The sequence below is a fragment of the Pongo pygmaeus genome, chromosome 3 (assembly GCF_028885625.2).
Source record: "Pongo pygmaeus isolate AG05252 chromosome 3, NHGRI_mPonPyg2-v2.0_pri, whole genome shotgun sequence".
NCBI classification, from domain to species: Eukaryota; Metazoa; Chordata; class Mammalia; order Primates; family Hominidae; genus Pongo; species Pongo pygmaeus.
In genome coordinates this window covers 4,721,589-4,737,400 of record NC_072376.2, presented here as the reverse complement: position 1 = coordinate 4,737,400, position 15,812 = coordinate 4,721,589, and the positions used below count along the sequence as shown (strand labels likewise).

At 56.0% G+C, this 15,812-nt stretch overlaps 1 protein-coding gene across 21 annotated transcripts in view; it reads right to left on the bottom strand.

The window, feature by feature from the left end:
• The window catches only part of ABLIM2 (actin binding LIM protein family member 2), a 190,682-nt gene extending 175,298 nt beyond the window's left edge, over positions 1–15,384 (bottom strand). For all 21 annotated transcript variants that reach the window (XR_008502116.2, XR_010125999.1, XR_010125997.1 and 18 more), the window contains exon 1: positions 15,220–15,384. Coding sequence is in view for 16 of the 21 variants with exons in the window: in XM_054485249.2 (XP_054341224.1) it covers positions 15,220–15,229 (10 nt within the window). In the remaining 5 variants the exon portion in view is untranslated. The remainder of the gene's footprint in view (positions 1–15,219) is intronic.
• Positions 15,385–15,812: the final 428 nt, after the last annotated feature.

Here is a 15,812-nt window from a genome sequence, read left to right as displayed (position 1 = left end):
CCCTGCACCCTACCCAGGGCCTAAGGTCAGGGCACAGATGAAGTTCCTCAAACATACCCCCTCCCTCCCATCTCAGGGGCTCTGCACTAGTTGTCCCTGCTGTCAGGTGCCCTTCTCCCACTGCTTTGTCTGGCTAACTCCTACTTGGTTGGATGTCACCTCCTTCAGGAAGCCTGCCAGGATTTCTCTCTCAGGCCAGGTTCACTTTCTCTGGCCCCACAGTCCCCCTCCCTGAGAAGTGCTTTCTCATGGAGTGTCATCACTTACTGCATGCCTTCTTCGTTGGCTGGGTGCTCCTGGAGGGAAGAACTGCCTCCAGTGCCCGGCCAGAGGATCGACATGCTCCAGGGAACATACCACCTCTAGCCTCCCTGCCAAGCCCGTGGATGCTGCTTAGTCGCATGTCAGAAGACACGGCTGCCCGTCAGCCCTGGGGTGGGGCCGGGCCTTTGCAGCAGGCTGGGGGGTCTTCTGTGAGGGGCGTCCTTCCTGCTGTCGGTCTCCTCGGGGAGCGGCAGGTCCTCACCGGGGAAACCGGAGCTTGGAGGGGAGGACTTAGGTCCCAGGAGAAACCACCAGCCCCCACCCTGAAAGCTGCCCCTTGGGGCTTCCCAGGTCAACACCAAGGAGGGGCCAGCTGTAGCCTGATGGTCCCCTCCCTCCCAAATCCAGAGCAAAGTCCTGCTGGGATCTCCTGCTGGGCCACAGGGGTGCCTGGCAGAGTTGGGGAAAGGGAAGGGATCAAAGCACCCAGCAGAGCCTCAGAGGCGAAGCAGCCCCTGGTGCTGGGGCAGAAATTGCTGGTAAAATCCCAATTTCCAGCAAAATACTCCTTCTAAGTTGTCAATCTCCTAGGAGGCTGTGGGTCACATTTTAAGGAAGAAGAGAGAGAGAGTTTCTAAGTCCCTTCCAGAATCCTCATCCACCACCTACGGCAGTGATGACTCTGCCCCTTATGCCCCAGGGCCGCCGCTGGGGGACTCGTTCTATTTGAAAGGCAAGGCGTGGAGGAGAATCACAAATACGCAGACAGCACATAAAATGACTCCCGCACTGAGCTGAGAGAAGGCTTGTGAAAGCCTCACAGGAAGCTGACCCACATTTAATGCAGATTATGGAAGGAGGGAGGGAGGGAGGGAGGGTGCCATTCAGCTGAGCACAGGGTCTGGAAGGACACAGCCTGAGCTCCAGTGCCAGCCCAGCAGGTGACGCGGGGCAGGCTTCTCCATGTCACTTTGCCTCTATGTCCCCATCTGTAAAATGGGGAGTCACAGCTCCCCACCCCGCCACCCAGTGTGAAGAGGACTCACAGAGGTGATGTGGCCCGAACTCAGCCAGTGTTATGACCCCCGCTATGCTGCTGTTCTCCACCAGCTGCCGGGCACCCTTTTATCAAGAATTGTGAGCTCTTTGGAAAGCAAAAAATGCACTATCCGCAAAAGGGATGTTTTTTATCAGGCGCAGAACTCTTTGTTCCCTATTGGCCTGAGAATTTGAAAGAACCCGTGAGGAGACATGCTCTGGGGAGGCGGCGGCACTGAGTGGGTGTTCTAAGAGGCAGGCATGCCAGTGGGAAGCCCACCTCCCATCTTTACCAGCCGTGTGACCCAGGGCGGGTTGTGCCTCCTGTCTTATCCAAGTGCCCTCATCTGCCAACTGGGAGCAGTAACATCGCCTCACAGGGCTTTATGGTGTCGGAGATCAATCTGCAGCCTCGCTCCTGTGCCCAGTGTTGCTAGGTGCTCTGTAAATGGTAGGTATTGATTTTTTTTTTTTTCCAGACAGAGTCTCACTCTGTCGCCCAGGCTGGAGTGCAATGGCATCATCTCAGCTCACTGCAACCTCCGCCTCCCAGATTCAAGCAATTCTCCTGCTTCAGCCTCCCGAGTAGCTGGGATTAAAGGCACACACCACCACGCCCAGCTAATTTTTGTATTTTTAGTAGAGGCGGGGTTTCTCCATGTTGGCCAGGCTGATCTTGAACTCCTGACCTCAGGTGATCTGCCCACCTCAGCTTTCCAAAGTGCTAGGATTACAGGCGTGAGCCACCGCGCCCGGCCAGGTATTGATTTTCATTAGACAAATCAATCACTCCCTTTGGATCCCACTCTGGTGAGCGCTGGGGGTTCCTGAGGTTGCCAGCACACCCAGGATATATTTAGCTCTCTGCTGGAGCCCTGCTGGGTGCTAGCATTCCAGCTGAGGACATGAAATCTCAGGCCAGCTCCTAATTTCTCATTGGCAACCATGGATTTTGCTCCAGAGCAGAACTCCCTCTCTTTTATAACTGTAGACTAAATTATCCCCAGACTACACACTCGTGTATATATATACACACACACACACACACACACTTGAGATCCCTGTGCTTGTAACATGTCAATACCGCTCACAGCCCTAGCTCAACAGTGAAAGTCCACCTCCCAAAATAGAGAATCTCAGAGCAAGAGGACCTGGCCAGCTGCCGGGGAGGCTGACAGCTGCTTCCTAATGGAGTGTCCTTGAGAACTAGTATTGAGCAAACCCGCCACTAGTATGTCCTTAAAATGGATCAGCAGTGAAAACATAGACCAGCAAAGCATTAGGAACAAAGGAAAATTGCCCATGATCCTAGCACATTTTTTTTCTGAGATGTTTTTCTGCATATTTTGCATACTGTAAGAAATGATGTGTCCTGAGTTCTTCATCTACCACCAGCCTTCACATATACTTTATTCATGCTTCATAATATTTTTAATGCACAATATTCCATCTTTTATCAGCAGCTGTCAAAGTATGGTCTAGGGAGGTCCTCAGGACCTCACACAGGGTTTGGTGGTCAAAATCCTTTCAATAACAACACAAAGATATGGCTTCCCTTTTCACTCTCACTCTCTCCTGAGTGTACAATGGAGTTTTGCAGAGGCCGCATGACATGTGACGTCGCAACTGATTTAACGCAGGGCAGACATCAGAATCCAGCCGTCACCTACAAAGCCAGTTATTAATGAGATTTGCAAAGCTGTAAAGCAGTGCCTCAGCTCACTAAAAATGCTCTTATGTTAACGTGCAGAGCAGTCATTGACCTTTTGCGGTTTAACACATTTTTTATTTTTCAATTTTCACTTATTTATATATATTTTTGGAGACAGGGTCTCACCCTGTCACCCAGGCTGGAGTGCAGTGGTGCAATCATGGCTCACTGCAGCCTCAACCTCCCAGGCTCAAGCGATCCTCCTGCCTCAGCCCCCAGAGTAGCTGGGACTAGACACATGCCCAGCTAATTTTTTTATTTTTTGTAGAGGCGGGATCTCACTATGTTGCCCAGGCTGGTCTTGAACTTCTGAGCTGAAGTGATCTGTCCACCTTGGCCTCCCAAAGCGCTGGGATTACAGGTGTGAGCCACCATGCCCAGTCAACAAATATTTTTTTAAATTCTGTTTTAATTTTGAATACAATAAATATCAAGAAATATAATGCACATAAGCAAAAGCTCTCTGGGGTCCTCGATAATTGAGCCCTGAGGCCCTAGAAGTTTGAGAAGTGCTGCCATGGATGGACAGGAATTTCCTTAGCCAGTGTTCTGCGGCTGGACATTTATGTTGCAGAGTATGTAACCCCTGCAGTCAACGGCTTTTTATTTCTGAAATTCATGTCTGTGTTTCAGAGCCTTTCTTCAGAAGAGATTCCCAGAAGTTGCATTATTCCATCAAAAGGCATGAATGTATTTAAGACTCCATACATTTCACCTAACCGCTCCTCAAATGATTAGACCAATTGATATTCTTATCCACAGTGTGTGACAGGATCTAACTCCTGGGACGTTTAAATTTAGCAAGTAACATTTTTTTATCCTATGAGAAGTCATTCTCACTTTCTCATCCATCCTAGAGACCCCACAGGGAGAAGAAAAGATATCAACCCGTTAAACAGGATGCACCAAAAGACTACCTGTGCCCGGCTGAGTAATGCCACCCCCAGAAGATATCCACATCTAATCGCTAAAACCTGTGACATATATGGTTAAAAGGGGAGGGGTCTTTGCAGATGTGATTTACATAAAGCGTCTAGAGACTGGGAGATGATTCTGGATGCTATGAGCGGGCCCTGAGTGCAATCTCAAGAGTCCTTATGGGGAGGAGGGAGTGGGAGACGACACCCACAGGGGAGAAGTCGCATGAAGATGGAGCTGAGGGAGGTTTGAAGACGCTGCCTTGAAGACTGGAGCAACGTGGCCACAAACCTCAGAATGTGGCAGCCACCAAAGCTGCAGGGGTGAGGACTGAGCTTCCCCTGAGCCCCCGAGGGAGCTGCCAGTGCCAAGTTTAGCCTCTGACACTGATATTGAACTGCTGGCCTCCAGAGCTGGGAGGAAATGCCTTCTCTTGCTTTAAGCCTCCCAGCTTGTGGTCACTGGTGACCGCAGCCCCTAGACACTCACAGGTGGCCTTTGCCTGGCACTCTGGTTGTGCCACCTTCCCTGAGCAAGGCACAGACCTGCACAAAACCCTTCCTTTAATGTGTGAATCGCCCTTTAATCACGAAGTCAGCCCTAGGCCCAATATCCCAGAAGAGGGGGCATGAGTCAGGGCCCAGATGGAGACCAACCCCAAACTCTGAGGCCCAGGTGGGCAGGCACCAAGGGACAGTGGCCCGACCTTGCTGGGGAGAAATCCCTCTCCAAACCCCACCATGCGCACCTTCCCCAGCAGAGAAGGGGTTTGGGGTGGCAGGACGCAGGGGCAGAGAGAGAAAAGGAGGAGGCGGCGGTGGTGCAGCAGAAGCTCTCCTGCGGGGGCCCTGGGCCAGGCAGGTTCTGAAGGACCCAGCGTGTCTGGAGGGGAGAGAATGAGCTGGTGGATGAGAGGGCTGCAGCTGCAGGTGACCTAAGCAGCACTGAGGTCCTGGGGAGGCCTCCCACTGGATTCCAGAGGGGGCTGTGGGCCTACAGTGAAGCAGGGCCCACAGGAGGTGAGGGAGCCACTCAGGACGCGGCGGGGCCATGGCGCACCACGGTTAGGAGTGCAGGTTCTGCAGCTGGCAAGGTGCTTCTCAGCCGAATCACCTCGGGAGAGTTACCTAATTCCCTGGGCCTCTGTTTGCTCACCTGTGAAGTGAGAATACCGGAAGTCCTGAGCAAGGAGATCTGATGTAAGGATTATAGGGTGAAAGCACACTGCAGTGCAGGGTCCCGGCACGGTGCTGGGTCCACATCGGGGAACCGCGTAAGCCATTCCCCCGTGGGCATGCACAGCAGAGTCCTGCTTGCCTGGAAGCAAATGCTACATCCCAAGGTGTCCACTGCCCCAAACCACACACAGGCTCAGAGTTGGAAAGATTCTCTAGGACAAGCCCAAGCCCAACAGAGATAAGGAGGCCAAGGCTCAGCGGGTACATGGCCTGGGCTGGTTCCTGGTCCCCCGCCTCTCCATTAGACCACCCCTATCTCCTCCCAGAGCTGCTTATGCACCAAGAGACCCAGGCTCCGCAGGCACCAGGGAGATCAGGGCCACGCCAGGACCCAGGATCTGGAGGCACCAGGGAGAGTCCAGCTGTGCCGAGGCCCAGGGTCCCCAGACAATAGGGAGAGTCAGGCCACGCTGAGATCTGGGGTCCCCAGATACCAGGGCAGATCCAGCCGGAGTGTGAAGGGGTCTGCAGGGCTGGGGCCATCTGGAGGCTCCAGGGGAGATGCGCTTCCATGCCTCTTCCAGCTTCTAGGGGCACCCGAGTTTCTTGGTGCGGGGCCCCTCTCTTCACCCTCAGAGCCAGGCGTGGAGACTTCTCTCTCCTCTCTGCTGCCTCCTGCCTCCTGTTAGAGAGAAGCCTCAGGCCCCCTGAAATCCAAAGCAGTCTCCCTGTGGCAAAATCCTTCACATAGTCGCATATAAACAGTCATTTTGCCACATGAGGTCACACAGTCACAGGGCCTGGGATTAGGACATGGGCACCTTTGAGTCCACTGTTCAGCTCCCCCGCACCATCCAAGAGGAGGTATTTCAGAGAGGGCAGGTCCCAGCTCCAGGCTGCAGAGCAGGCAGGAGCAGGCACAAATCTCCACAGGAAACCCCAGCTTGGTCTGTGTCCACCAATTCAGAGGAGGGAGGGACGTGGAGGGCCTAGAGATGGGAAGAAAGCTTCACAGAGGCCCCGGAGTCCGGCAGAGCCTTGAAAGGGAGAGGAGGACGGACTCCAGGGGAGTGGGGGCAGGCAGAAGGCGGCAGGAAGAATGCAAGGCTGTTGGGGGATCAGGGCAAAGACAGCACATAGTAGGTGCTTAATAAATAGTCGTGGAGGGACGGGAGGAACATTCTGGAAGAGCTGTGAGCCCTTGGGAGGCTGTTGACTGCTGGACACAGAGGAGGTCCGGACCTAGGCTGAGACTTCCCCAGCACCTCACACTCAGGACTGGCCCTGCGCCTAGACAGGACGGGGCCTATGGAGTAAGACCCCACACAGCCGGTCCCTCTGTGGGACGATTCAGAGGCTCCCAGTGGGACTGAGTCCCCACTTGCCAGAGTGGTGTCCCCCATCCAAATGCCCCTTCCTGGCTTCCCCTCCCTTCCCCCTCTTACCCTCCTCACACCTCCCTCATGCTTCCTGGGGTCACCTCCCAGGTAAGCCACCTGCACCCAAGTTCCCGCTGCACCTACTCAGGGAGCCTAAATGGAGACAGTTGTGGGGCAAAGGGGTTGGAACATCGTGAGGGCATTTGAAACCTGGCTGCCAGGTTGAAGCTCTGCATGCTCCTTTGAATTCTTCTTTCTGGGCACTTCGTGTCCAACTGCAGCATCAACTGATGTCATTTTCCATGTGCAATCCCGGGAACACTGAGGTCCGCAGAAGCAGAGGGTCAGAGAGACAGGCCAGGCTGTCACACGGAATGACGGCAGACAGATGAGGAGGCCATGCTGCACTGGGGACGGAGTTCCACCTGTCACTCATCCTCCACTCCTTGGGTGTTCATGAAATGCCTCCTCTCATTCTACCTGAGTGGCTTTCAGGGGAGCCAGTACAAGGCCCCGTTGTGCCCTGAGGACAGACGCCAGCGGGGACAGAGGCAGTGTGCTAGCCGCAGTGACACTGAGCACTTTTCTTGGTGTGCTGGCTGGACTCACATTGCCGGATCGTCTCTCTAACTCATCGCTCTAAGCATGGAGAAACCAAAGTCCCAAACTTCCAGCACAGGGTGCGAGCTCCGTGCCGGAGGTGGGAGGAGCCACTGCTGCTGCCTGGGATGGGGGCTGCTCAGTAGAATGCAGCTAAAATGAAGCTTCGAGCTGAGACTGATGACTCAAGACACCACGCCTCCTGAGGATGCTATGCCGAGAAGAACCGGGAGCTGGGCAGCTCTCTGGAGACGGTGCTCCTCCTGGCACTGGGCTGCAGCCTTGTAAACACGACCGAGATGGGGCTGGCAGGGGAGACAGCAGGACCAGAGAAGGGGAGGGGAAGCTGTGAACCCAGCCTAGGGTGTGGCTGATGATGCCAAAGCGGCTCCCACGGGGCACGACGACAGGTTTGTCCCTGACCTGTGAAGGGTATTTATGGCTGTGACAAAGGCCACCCTGCCTGTTCCCTGGTGCCTGCTGTGCCCAGGCCCTTGACTCTCACTCAGCATCTCTGAGTCTACAGTAACCCCTCAAAAGCAGCTGTCATCACCTGTACTTTTTATGTGGGGAAATTGAGGCAAAGGGCAGTTAAGCAATCCGCTTGGAGAAACACACAACTAGCAAGTGACGACTGGGGCTGGAGCCCAGGTATGCCTGGTCCCAAAGCCAGTGCATCTTCTGAGGCATCCAGACTGCCCCCCTCACGTTTGGAAATTTTCGACCAAGGGAAGTGGCATGAAGCCACCCAGCTCGTTAACCACAGCAGACCTGTTTGTTCTAGGCCTGGAAGCTGCAGATGGCGGGAAGCCCCAGAGCCAGCCCTGGCACCCACAAGGGCCGGGTGCCAAATCCAGCGAGGACCAGTGAGCATCCCAGAATCCAAAGCCCCCTCCTCTGCCCCAGTCCTTCCCAGACACAAGGGACACAGCTGCCCTCCTAGCTCGAGCTCCAGGCAGACATCCACAGAAGCCACTAATCCGCAGGCGGCAAGGCACCTCCCTCCACACCAGAGACCCTCAGCGTGAGGCCCAAGTACTGCTCACCCAGCCGGGAGCATCTCGAGAGCCAGATGAGAAAGGCAGGTACAGCAGGGTCCCCAAAATGGCAGCCAGGCCTCACGGCCAAACAGTGGGCGGGGTGGGGAGGCGGTGTCAGAAGAAAGCAGGGTTGTACCCCGAGGATGGCAGTGGCCCTGTTTTTACAGATGGGTACACTGAGGCACAGAGGGACGATGACTTGTCTAAGGTCACAGAGGTCCAGGCGAGGGGCTGGAGACGCTGCTGGGCTGGGCTGTGTAAGCAGGGGGAGAGGCACTGCCTTCAGTGGAACAGATGGACCCTGGGGGCATTGCAGGACTTGGGGTGGGGGTGGGGGAGCCGGAGCAGAGGGTCAGGGGTCCGGGGGGCACATGGGCTCAATGTGGTGAAAATCCTTCTCAGGCCCAGGCTATCTGAGGGTGAGTCGCGGAGGCCATGCAATGACGCTAGGCAGGAACCCCCACAGGAGGCGGGTTTGGGTCTGGTCCTGCCTCCTGGCTCTGTGCTGGCAGGTCCTGCAGCTGGAAAATGGGAATAACACACCACGGCCCAGGCAAAAAGATGGGCTGTGTGAGACCCTCACCAAGAAGCACCATCATGATGCCCCCAAACGGGCCAGGCTTTATGCACACCAACACTCAGCCACACGTTATGAGGCAACAACCAATCCCCCATAGCCGCTGGCTAAAGCATGCAGGCAGGGGATGGGCAGACAGAGCCCGCCCAGCCAGGGACACGTGTGTTGTGGCTGAGTCGGGCACACTGGGGTTCAAATCCCAGCTCTGCCATTTACAAATCACGTGACACCAGGCCCCGAACGGGACTCACAGGCATTTCCTCCTCTGTAGGTAGAGATGCCACCGGCCGCTCTGAGCAGCACTGTGAGGACCCCGGGAGGAAACCTATACGAGCATCTGGCCCAGGGCCCCAGGGCGGCACTTGATGAGCCGCAGTCTCTGTGACATTTAAGCCTGTCCCACCTGGGTGCTGCCCGACACCCTAGACACCCTGAGCAGCCCTGGCGATGGAAAAATTCCTTGAGTAAATTAAGACTGCTCGACTCGGGTTGCTCTGTGCTGGGTGTGAGCCTCGGAGGTCTGCTCTTTTGGGGCTTCCCCAGGACTGGGACAGCCGCGTCCATCATGCGGGGATGACTGCAGGACCCATGTGATCAGCCTCAAGCACTAGGAGCTACCCCAGGACATGACCCATGTTTTCCTATTGCAACTATTTTAACAACCTCTGTGAGCCTCTACCATGTGCCAGGCAGAGGCTGGTCAGCTCATGAGACCCTCAATCCCTACCAAGACCCTGGGGAGGGGCAGCAACGGAAAGAAGGACACAGAGGTCTCATCTTTGATCGTGCTAGCAAGTGGCAGGGCTGGGTGTGAGCCTGAGACCCCACTTCAGGGTAGGTTTTACGGATCCCTACCCAGGCAGAGGCACAGCCAAGGGGTGCAGCAAGGAAGCCCCTGAGTATCTTTGCAGGGAAGGGGCTATGGAATCCAGGCTCTGGGGTTGGTTGATGGCATCAGGCCAGCAGCCTGATCTGGCTGCAAGGATAGGCAGTGCCTGCTTAAAGGGCCAGCGACAAGACAGGCCCCTTCATCTCCCAGTCTTGCCAATTTCCTCTCGCGAGCTCGGAGGTCTCCCGTGACCCAGATGATGCTCTGGAAGCCCAGGGTGTAGGCCAGGCAGCTTTTCCATGAGTCAGGGACACACACCTTTTTCTGGGACAGTAAGATTGGACTTTCCAAGAGTTGATCAAACTCAAGACTTGATTCTAGAAAATATCCTATCTACCCCCAAACTATCTCATTGACAGAAACCATAAAGAGTCAAAGGATCTTGGGTGGCCAGGTTAGGAAGGAACCCTGCACATCACGGAAGAACAGGGCAGAGCTTGGGGGTGACCAGGCTAAGCGGAGACTGCCAATGTCTGGGCAATGGCAGTCCTCTCCAGATACAATCTCAGATGAATTTCTGGGTCAGGGGAGTCTGGCTTCTGCTGCACCTCATTCACAGTGGAGTCAGGCAGGGAAAATCTGCAGCGGTGCAGCTGCCTGTGCTAAGCTCCCTCAATGCTGGGAGACACCCCCATCCCACGCAGCAGATAGTGGCCCTGCAGAACAGAATCGCCGGACTTCTCCCGGAGTGACGGGTTTCTACCAGCGCATGCCCTTCTCAGAGCTGGAGGTAGAGTGTGCTTTCTTCTTTCCATTTGATCTTTCAGTACAAAAGAAAAGGGCACACAATGAAGAAAACTTGGAAAACACATGGAAAGTAAAAAGGTGCAGAAGACAGAAAACTTTGTTCCTTCTCCCACATCTTACAGATGGGCACCGACGGCACTTCCCGACATTGCCCCCTCACTGTTTCTGTAGAGTTGACATCCTATATGACATACAATTTTGTCCTGAGCTGTTTTCTAAATTAAACTTCTTTTCTTTTTTTTTTTTTTTTTTTGAGAAGGAGTCTTGCTCTGTCGCCCAGGCTGGAGTGCAGTGGCGTGATCTCCACTTGCTGCAAGCTCCGCCTCCCGGGTTCACGCCATTCTCCTGCCTCAGCCTCCCGAGTAGCTGGGTCTACAGGCACCCGCCACCGTGCCCAGCTAATTTTTTGTATTTTTAGTAGAGACAGGGTTTCACCGTGTTAGCCAGGATGGTCCTGATCTCCTGACCTTGTGATCTGCCCGCCTCGGCCTCCCAAAGTGCTGGGATTACAGGCATGAGTCACCACGCCCAGCCACTTCTTTTCTTTTCTTTTTTTTTTTTTTTTTGGAGACAGAGTCTTGCTCTGTCACCAGGCTGGAGTATAGTGGCACGATCTCAGCTCACTGCAACCTCTGACTCCCTGGTTCAAGCGATTCTCCTGCCTCAGCCTCCCGAGTAGCGGGGATTACAGGCACCCACCACCACACCCAGCTAATTTTTGTATTTTTAGTAGAGATGGGGTTTCACCATGTTGGCCAGGCTGGTCTCAATCTCCTGACCTTGTGATCTGCCCTCCTCGGCCTCCCAAAGTGGTGGGATTACAGGCGTGAGCCACTGCACCCGGCCAATTAAACCTATTTTCTTAAGCATTTTCTCCTAACATTAGAAATTCTTTACATACGCAGTTAATTCTTCACATGGGTGGTAACTTCATATACATGTCTTCCCCACCGCCCAATTAGAATATAAGTTCAAGAGAACATAGATTTTGGGTTGTTCTCGTCCATTGCTGAATCCCAGGGCCTGGAGCAGCGTGGGCTCATGTATTAGTCTGTTCTCATGCTGCCAATGAAGACATACCCAGGACTGGGTAATTTATAAAGGAAATAGGTTTCACGGACTTACAGTTCCACATAGCTAGGGAGGCCTCACCATCATGGCGGAAGACGAAGGAGGGGCAAAGGGACGTCTTACATGGCGGCAGGCAAGAGAGCGTGTGCAGAGGAACTGCCCTTTATAAAACCATCAGCTATTGCGAGCCTTAATCACTACCATGAGAACAGTATGGGGGAAACCACCCCCGTGATTCAATTATCTCCACCTGGCCCTGCCCTTGACACGTGGGGATTATTACAACTCAAGGTAAGACGTGGGTGGGGACACAGCCAGACCGTATTAGCTCATAGTAGGCATTTTGCGCATCTTTGCTGAATAACGAGTGAGTGAGATGGAACAGATGGCTCATATTCCATCACTGGCTTCCACAGTTTGGTGATTTCTAACATTTTGTTGTTACTAGTAAGGCTGAGATGAATGTTTCTGTGGCTACGTCATTGCCCATTCTTGGATTAGGTGAAGAAATATGTCTCTGTTCCAAATACTAGGATGTGCACCGTCCACAGTCTGAGGACTAGGGCTCAGGTTCGGGCTCTGCCACATCCTCTCCTTGGCCCTAGACAGCTGCTTTTCCTTCCCTAAACCTTGGTTTCCCCCTTTGTGCAGGTGGGTGGGTTTGGGCTGGAACATTCCTCATGTCCCTTCCAGCTCCATGATCCTAAGAGCAGCATGGAAACAGAAGGCTGAGTCAGCCACCAGGCCTCCCTTGGCCCCGCACCCCTGTTATGGACTGAATTGTCTAAATTCATATGCTGAAGTCCTAACCCCCAGTACTCCAGGATGCGACTATGCATGGAGACAGGACCTTTAAGGAGGCCACTAAGGTGACATGAGGTCATGAGGGTAGGCTCTAACCCAGTCTGGCTGGGGTTTTCATAAGAAGAACAGATTAGGACACAGACACACACAAAGGGAAGACGGTTCGAGGACACAGGGAGAGGGCAGCCATCCACAAGCCAAGGAGAGAGGCTTTAGAAGGAAGTAACCCAGCTGACACCTTGATCTCAGACTTCTGGCCTCTAGAATGGGCAAAAAAATAAGTGTCTTCTCTTTAAGCCACGTGGTCTTTAGCACTTTGTTATGGAGCAAATTAACACAACCCCTCAGGAGCCTCTGTTCACCTGGGGGAATCTGACCTGCCAGGCCAGCAGCTGCCCAGGAGAATATTTAGGCTCAGGAGTACAGGCCTTGCTCAAGGATCTGGTGCCCACTGGTGGCAGACCTGGCACTGGAATCCCCCCACCCCGCCCCCTGCCCCAGCTCAGGTACCTTCCTCAACCCCACCCCCAGCTGGCCCCCTTGTGACCACATGGGCTGCAGTGAGATGAAGCTACACCACACTGATTGTCACCTGCTGGGCTCACCATGTGTGGACTGGCACTGCACTCAGAACTAAAGGCCTGCCCACCATACTACTGGGGAAACTGAGGCAGGGGGCCCTCCACAGCTAGGACATTGGATTCAGATCCAGGCCTGTCTGGTATGGGATGCCATCTCCTTCCACCTTGCCATGTGCTGTATAAACAATCGCTCCGGCCACCTGAAATCAACAGGCAACAAAAGTAAGGCAACTGCCTGGCCTCAATCCACACCCGGGTCATCTTGGAGGCGCCCTGTGTCATGAACTGAAGACATGCACACAGCCCAAAGGAACAGGGAGCCTGCAGCCCAGGAGGGTTAGACAGGTTGCCCTGGGCTCTGAGCCTCCAGCCCATTTGGGCAGCTGGAGACTGGACCAGATGATGCTCAGCCACTCCTACCAGTGCTGAGCTCTGGAATAATGCCAGCCAGTATGGGGAGGGCCATGGGGGACCTGCCCTTGTTGCCCTTGTTGATGATGGAAGCTCCTGTCCTGCCAGACATACACAGTGGCCGGACGTTAGAGCCCACATGCCAGGAACAAGGGACCATGCTGTCTGCTCTCCCCCACTGTGTGGGTGGGAATGCCTGCTGTGCGCATCATTGGCTGGGGACAGGGCTGGGCAGGGGCGACAGGTGGCCCGGAGAGCACACACTGCCAGTTCCAAAGGGCTGGATTGATTCAGAGGGGCTGAGCTGAGCTGGCCACCCAACAATGACCATCCCAAACTACCGAGGGCCTCCCAGGTGTGGGGCTCTTCATGTTATACCTTGTCCCCTCCAGGCAACCAATGCTACTGCTCTTACAGGTGAGGAAGCCAAGCTCTGGAAGGTGCCACCTATGCCTAAGACCACCAGGCAGGCAGGCACCATGGTTCAAACCCCAGTCTCTGCCCCCAAGTGCCCCAGTGCCCCCACACCCCTTCTCATCAGATGCAGAGGAGAGATGCCAGCACTGCTTCCGAGGCTCTCCCTGATGACAGGGGGGACCACAGGTATCAATTATGGCCACAAGAAGCATAAAATTACTCTGTGTGCACCCAGCCATTATCCCCACCTGCCATTAGATAAATGTGTCTGGAGGTTCTGCCAAGTCTCAGGGTGCCCTGCTCCCCAGCCACCCCCAGATAACTAGGTTGGCCATTTCAGAAATCCTCTTCCAAAGGGTTCTGCCTCCGACCTCCCCAACCGCCTGCCATTGCTCTCGGCTACTCCCAAAGGCTCCCTGCAACGCAGTCCCTCCTTCCTTGGATTGGAGGGGGAGGGAGAGAATCTCCCCAGGGAGGGGAGTCCCTGGCCCCTCAGCCCCCGCCTCCTTCTAGGCCTACAGCCCACAGGAAGCTCTTACTAAATTCACATTCTCTCCCCAGTCCAATCTCCCCCAGGGGAAGCGGCTGTCCCCATTGGTTTCTGCAACATGGCCAAGGGCCATACTGCAGTCCCTGGCGCGACAGGCTTAGAGGAAAGAGCACAAGAGTCAGGGAGCCCCGGGTTCGAATCCCCGCCCCCCCTTCCTGAGCCAAGCAAGTGACTCAAGCCTGGTGCGCCTCGGGTCACACCCTGAAAAATGGGGTGACAGCCCTTCCCTGCCGGGAATGCAACGATAAGCCCTCAGCCCCGTGCGGGCCCCAGGAGGCTCTCAGATCCGGGCATCCTCAGGCCGCCTCCAGGGCTCACCGCCAAGGGCTCCAGTTCTAGGTCTCAGTTTCCCCAACAGCACAAGGCGCGGCTGGGTTCCAGCGCTGTGGGATTTTTCCAGCGCCGCACAGAGGCTGTCAGATCCCGGAGGGTGGGTGCGGCGGGAAAGGCAGGGGTGCGACGCGCAGGGGCGAGGGGCTGGAGACGCGCAGAGAACGGGTCGGGGCCGGGTCTGACACTTGCGGGCTCCGGGTCCCCAGATCTGCTGCGGAGAGTCCTGGGCGCCGAGGGTCGGCCTGACGCCCCCAACCCAGGCGCTGCCAAAGCGGCGCAAGGGCGGCGCCCCCAGCTGCAAAGCCTCACCTATCATCTCACCTCTGCGTGCCTAGGTCTGCTGGGGCCCCGGCCCTTCGCCCGGAACCCAGGCCCCCGCGCGGACCCTGACCGCTTTCTGCAGCCTGGAACAACCCGGACCCCCGTGAGAAGCAAAGAAGGGGCGCCTTCCAGACAGCCTGGCGCAGCCACGCCGGCCGGCGCGCTGGGAAAGGATACCCGGGCCCGCGCCACTGAGCTACGCGCTCCGGGAGCAGGGCAGGGGGCTGCGCTCTGGCCCCTCGGGGCTGCAAAATCCTGGAGCAAAAGTTGGGCGGAGCCGCTGGGTGATTTTCCCTGGCGTTGCAGGTGCAGCCTCCAAATGCTACCCAGCCCTTGCGGCGCCGCGATCCAGCGCGGCGATCCGCTGGTCCCTCGGTCCCCAGCACTCACCTGCACTCATCTCAGCAGCAGCTCGGAGTCGGGGCGGCCCGGCGCTGCGACAGCCAGACCCTCGGGCCCGCGGTGCCGCGCCCGCGCTATCCTCCGCCCGCCCGCCGGCTCCGCGCCCGCTCCTTGCGCACCCTCCAGGCAGGCCGCCGCAGCCCCACGGCGCGCAGGCCACGCCCACACCACGCCCACTCCCACGCCCCTCCTGGCGGCCCCGCCCCGCGCCGGCTGCCGCCCGGGAGCACCCTGGGAAGTGTAGGCGTCTCGCCCCCACCCCTCCGCCTGGCTCCCCAGCTGCCGGGCGAGCGGACTACAAGTCCCAGCACGCTTCGCGACCAGCGCAGGCGCAGACGGGCGACGGCGGCTGAGGCCTTTCGCAATCGTTTTTAGATCTCTGCAGAGCTGTCGCCAAGGCCTGAGGGGCGACTTGGGGACTGCCGCTCTCGGAAGTCCGGGAGTCGCTAGGAGAGCGGCACAGGGAAAAGCGAGCTTGGTGCAGCTCTTCTTGAGTCGTGGAGCTACAAGGCGCCTGAAGACCTTCTGGGCCAACTCTTCTTTCCCAGTTTACAGAGAGGGAAACTGAGGCGGGGGCAGTG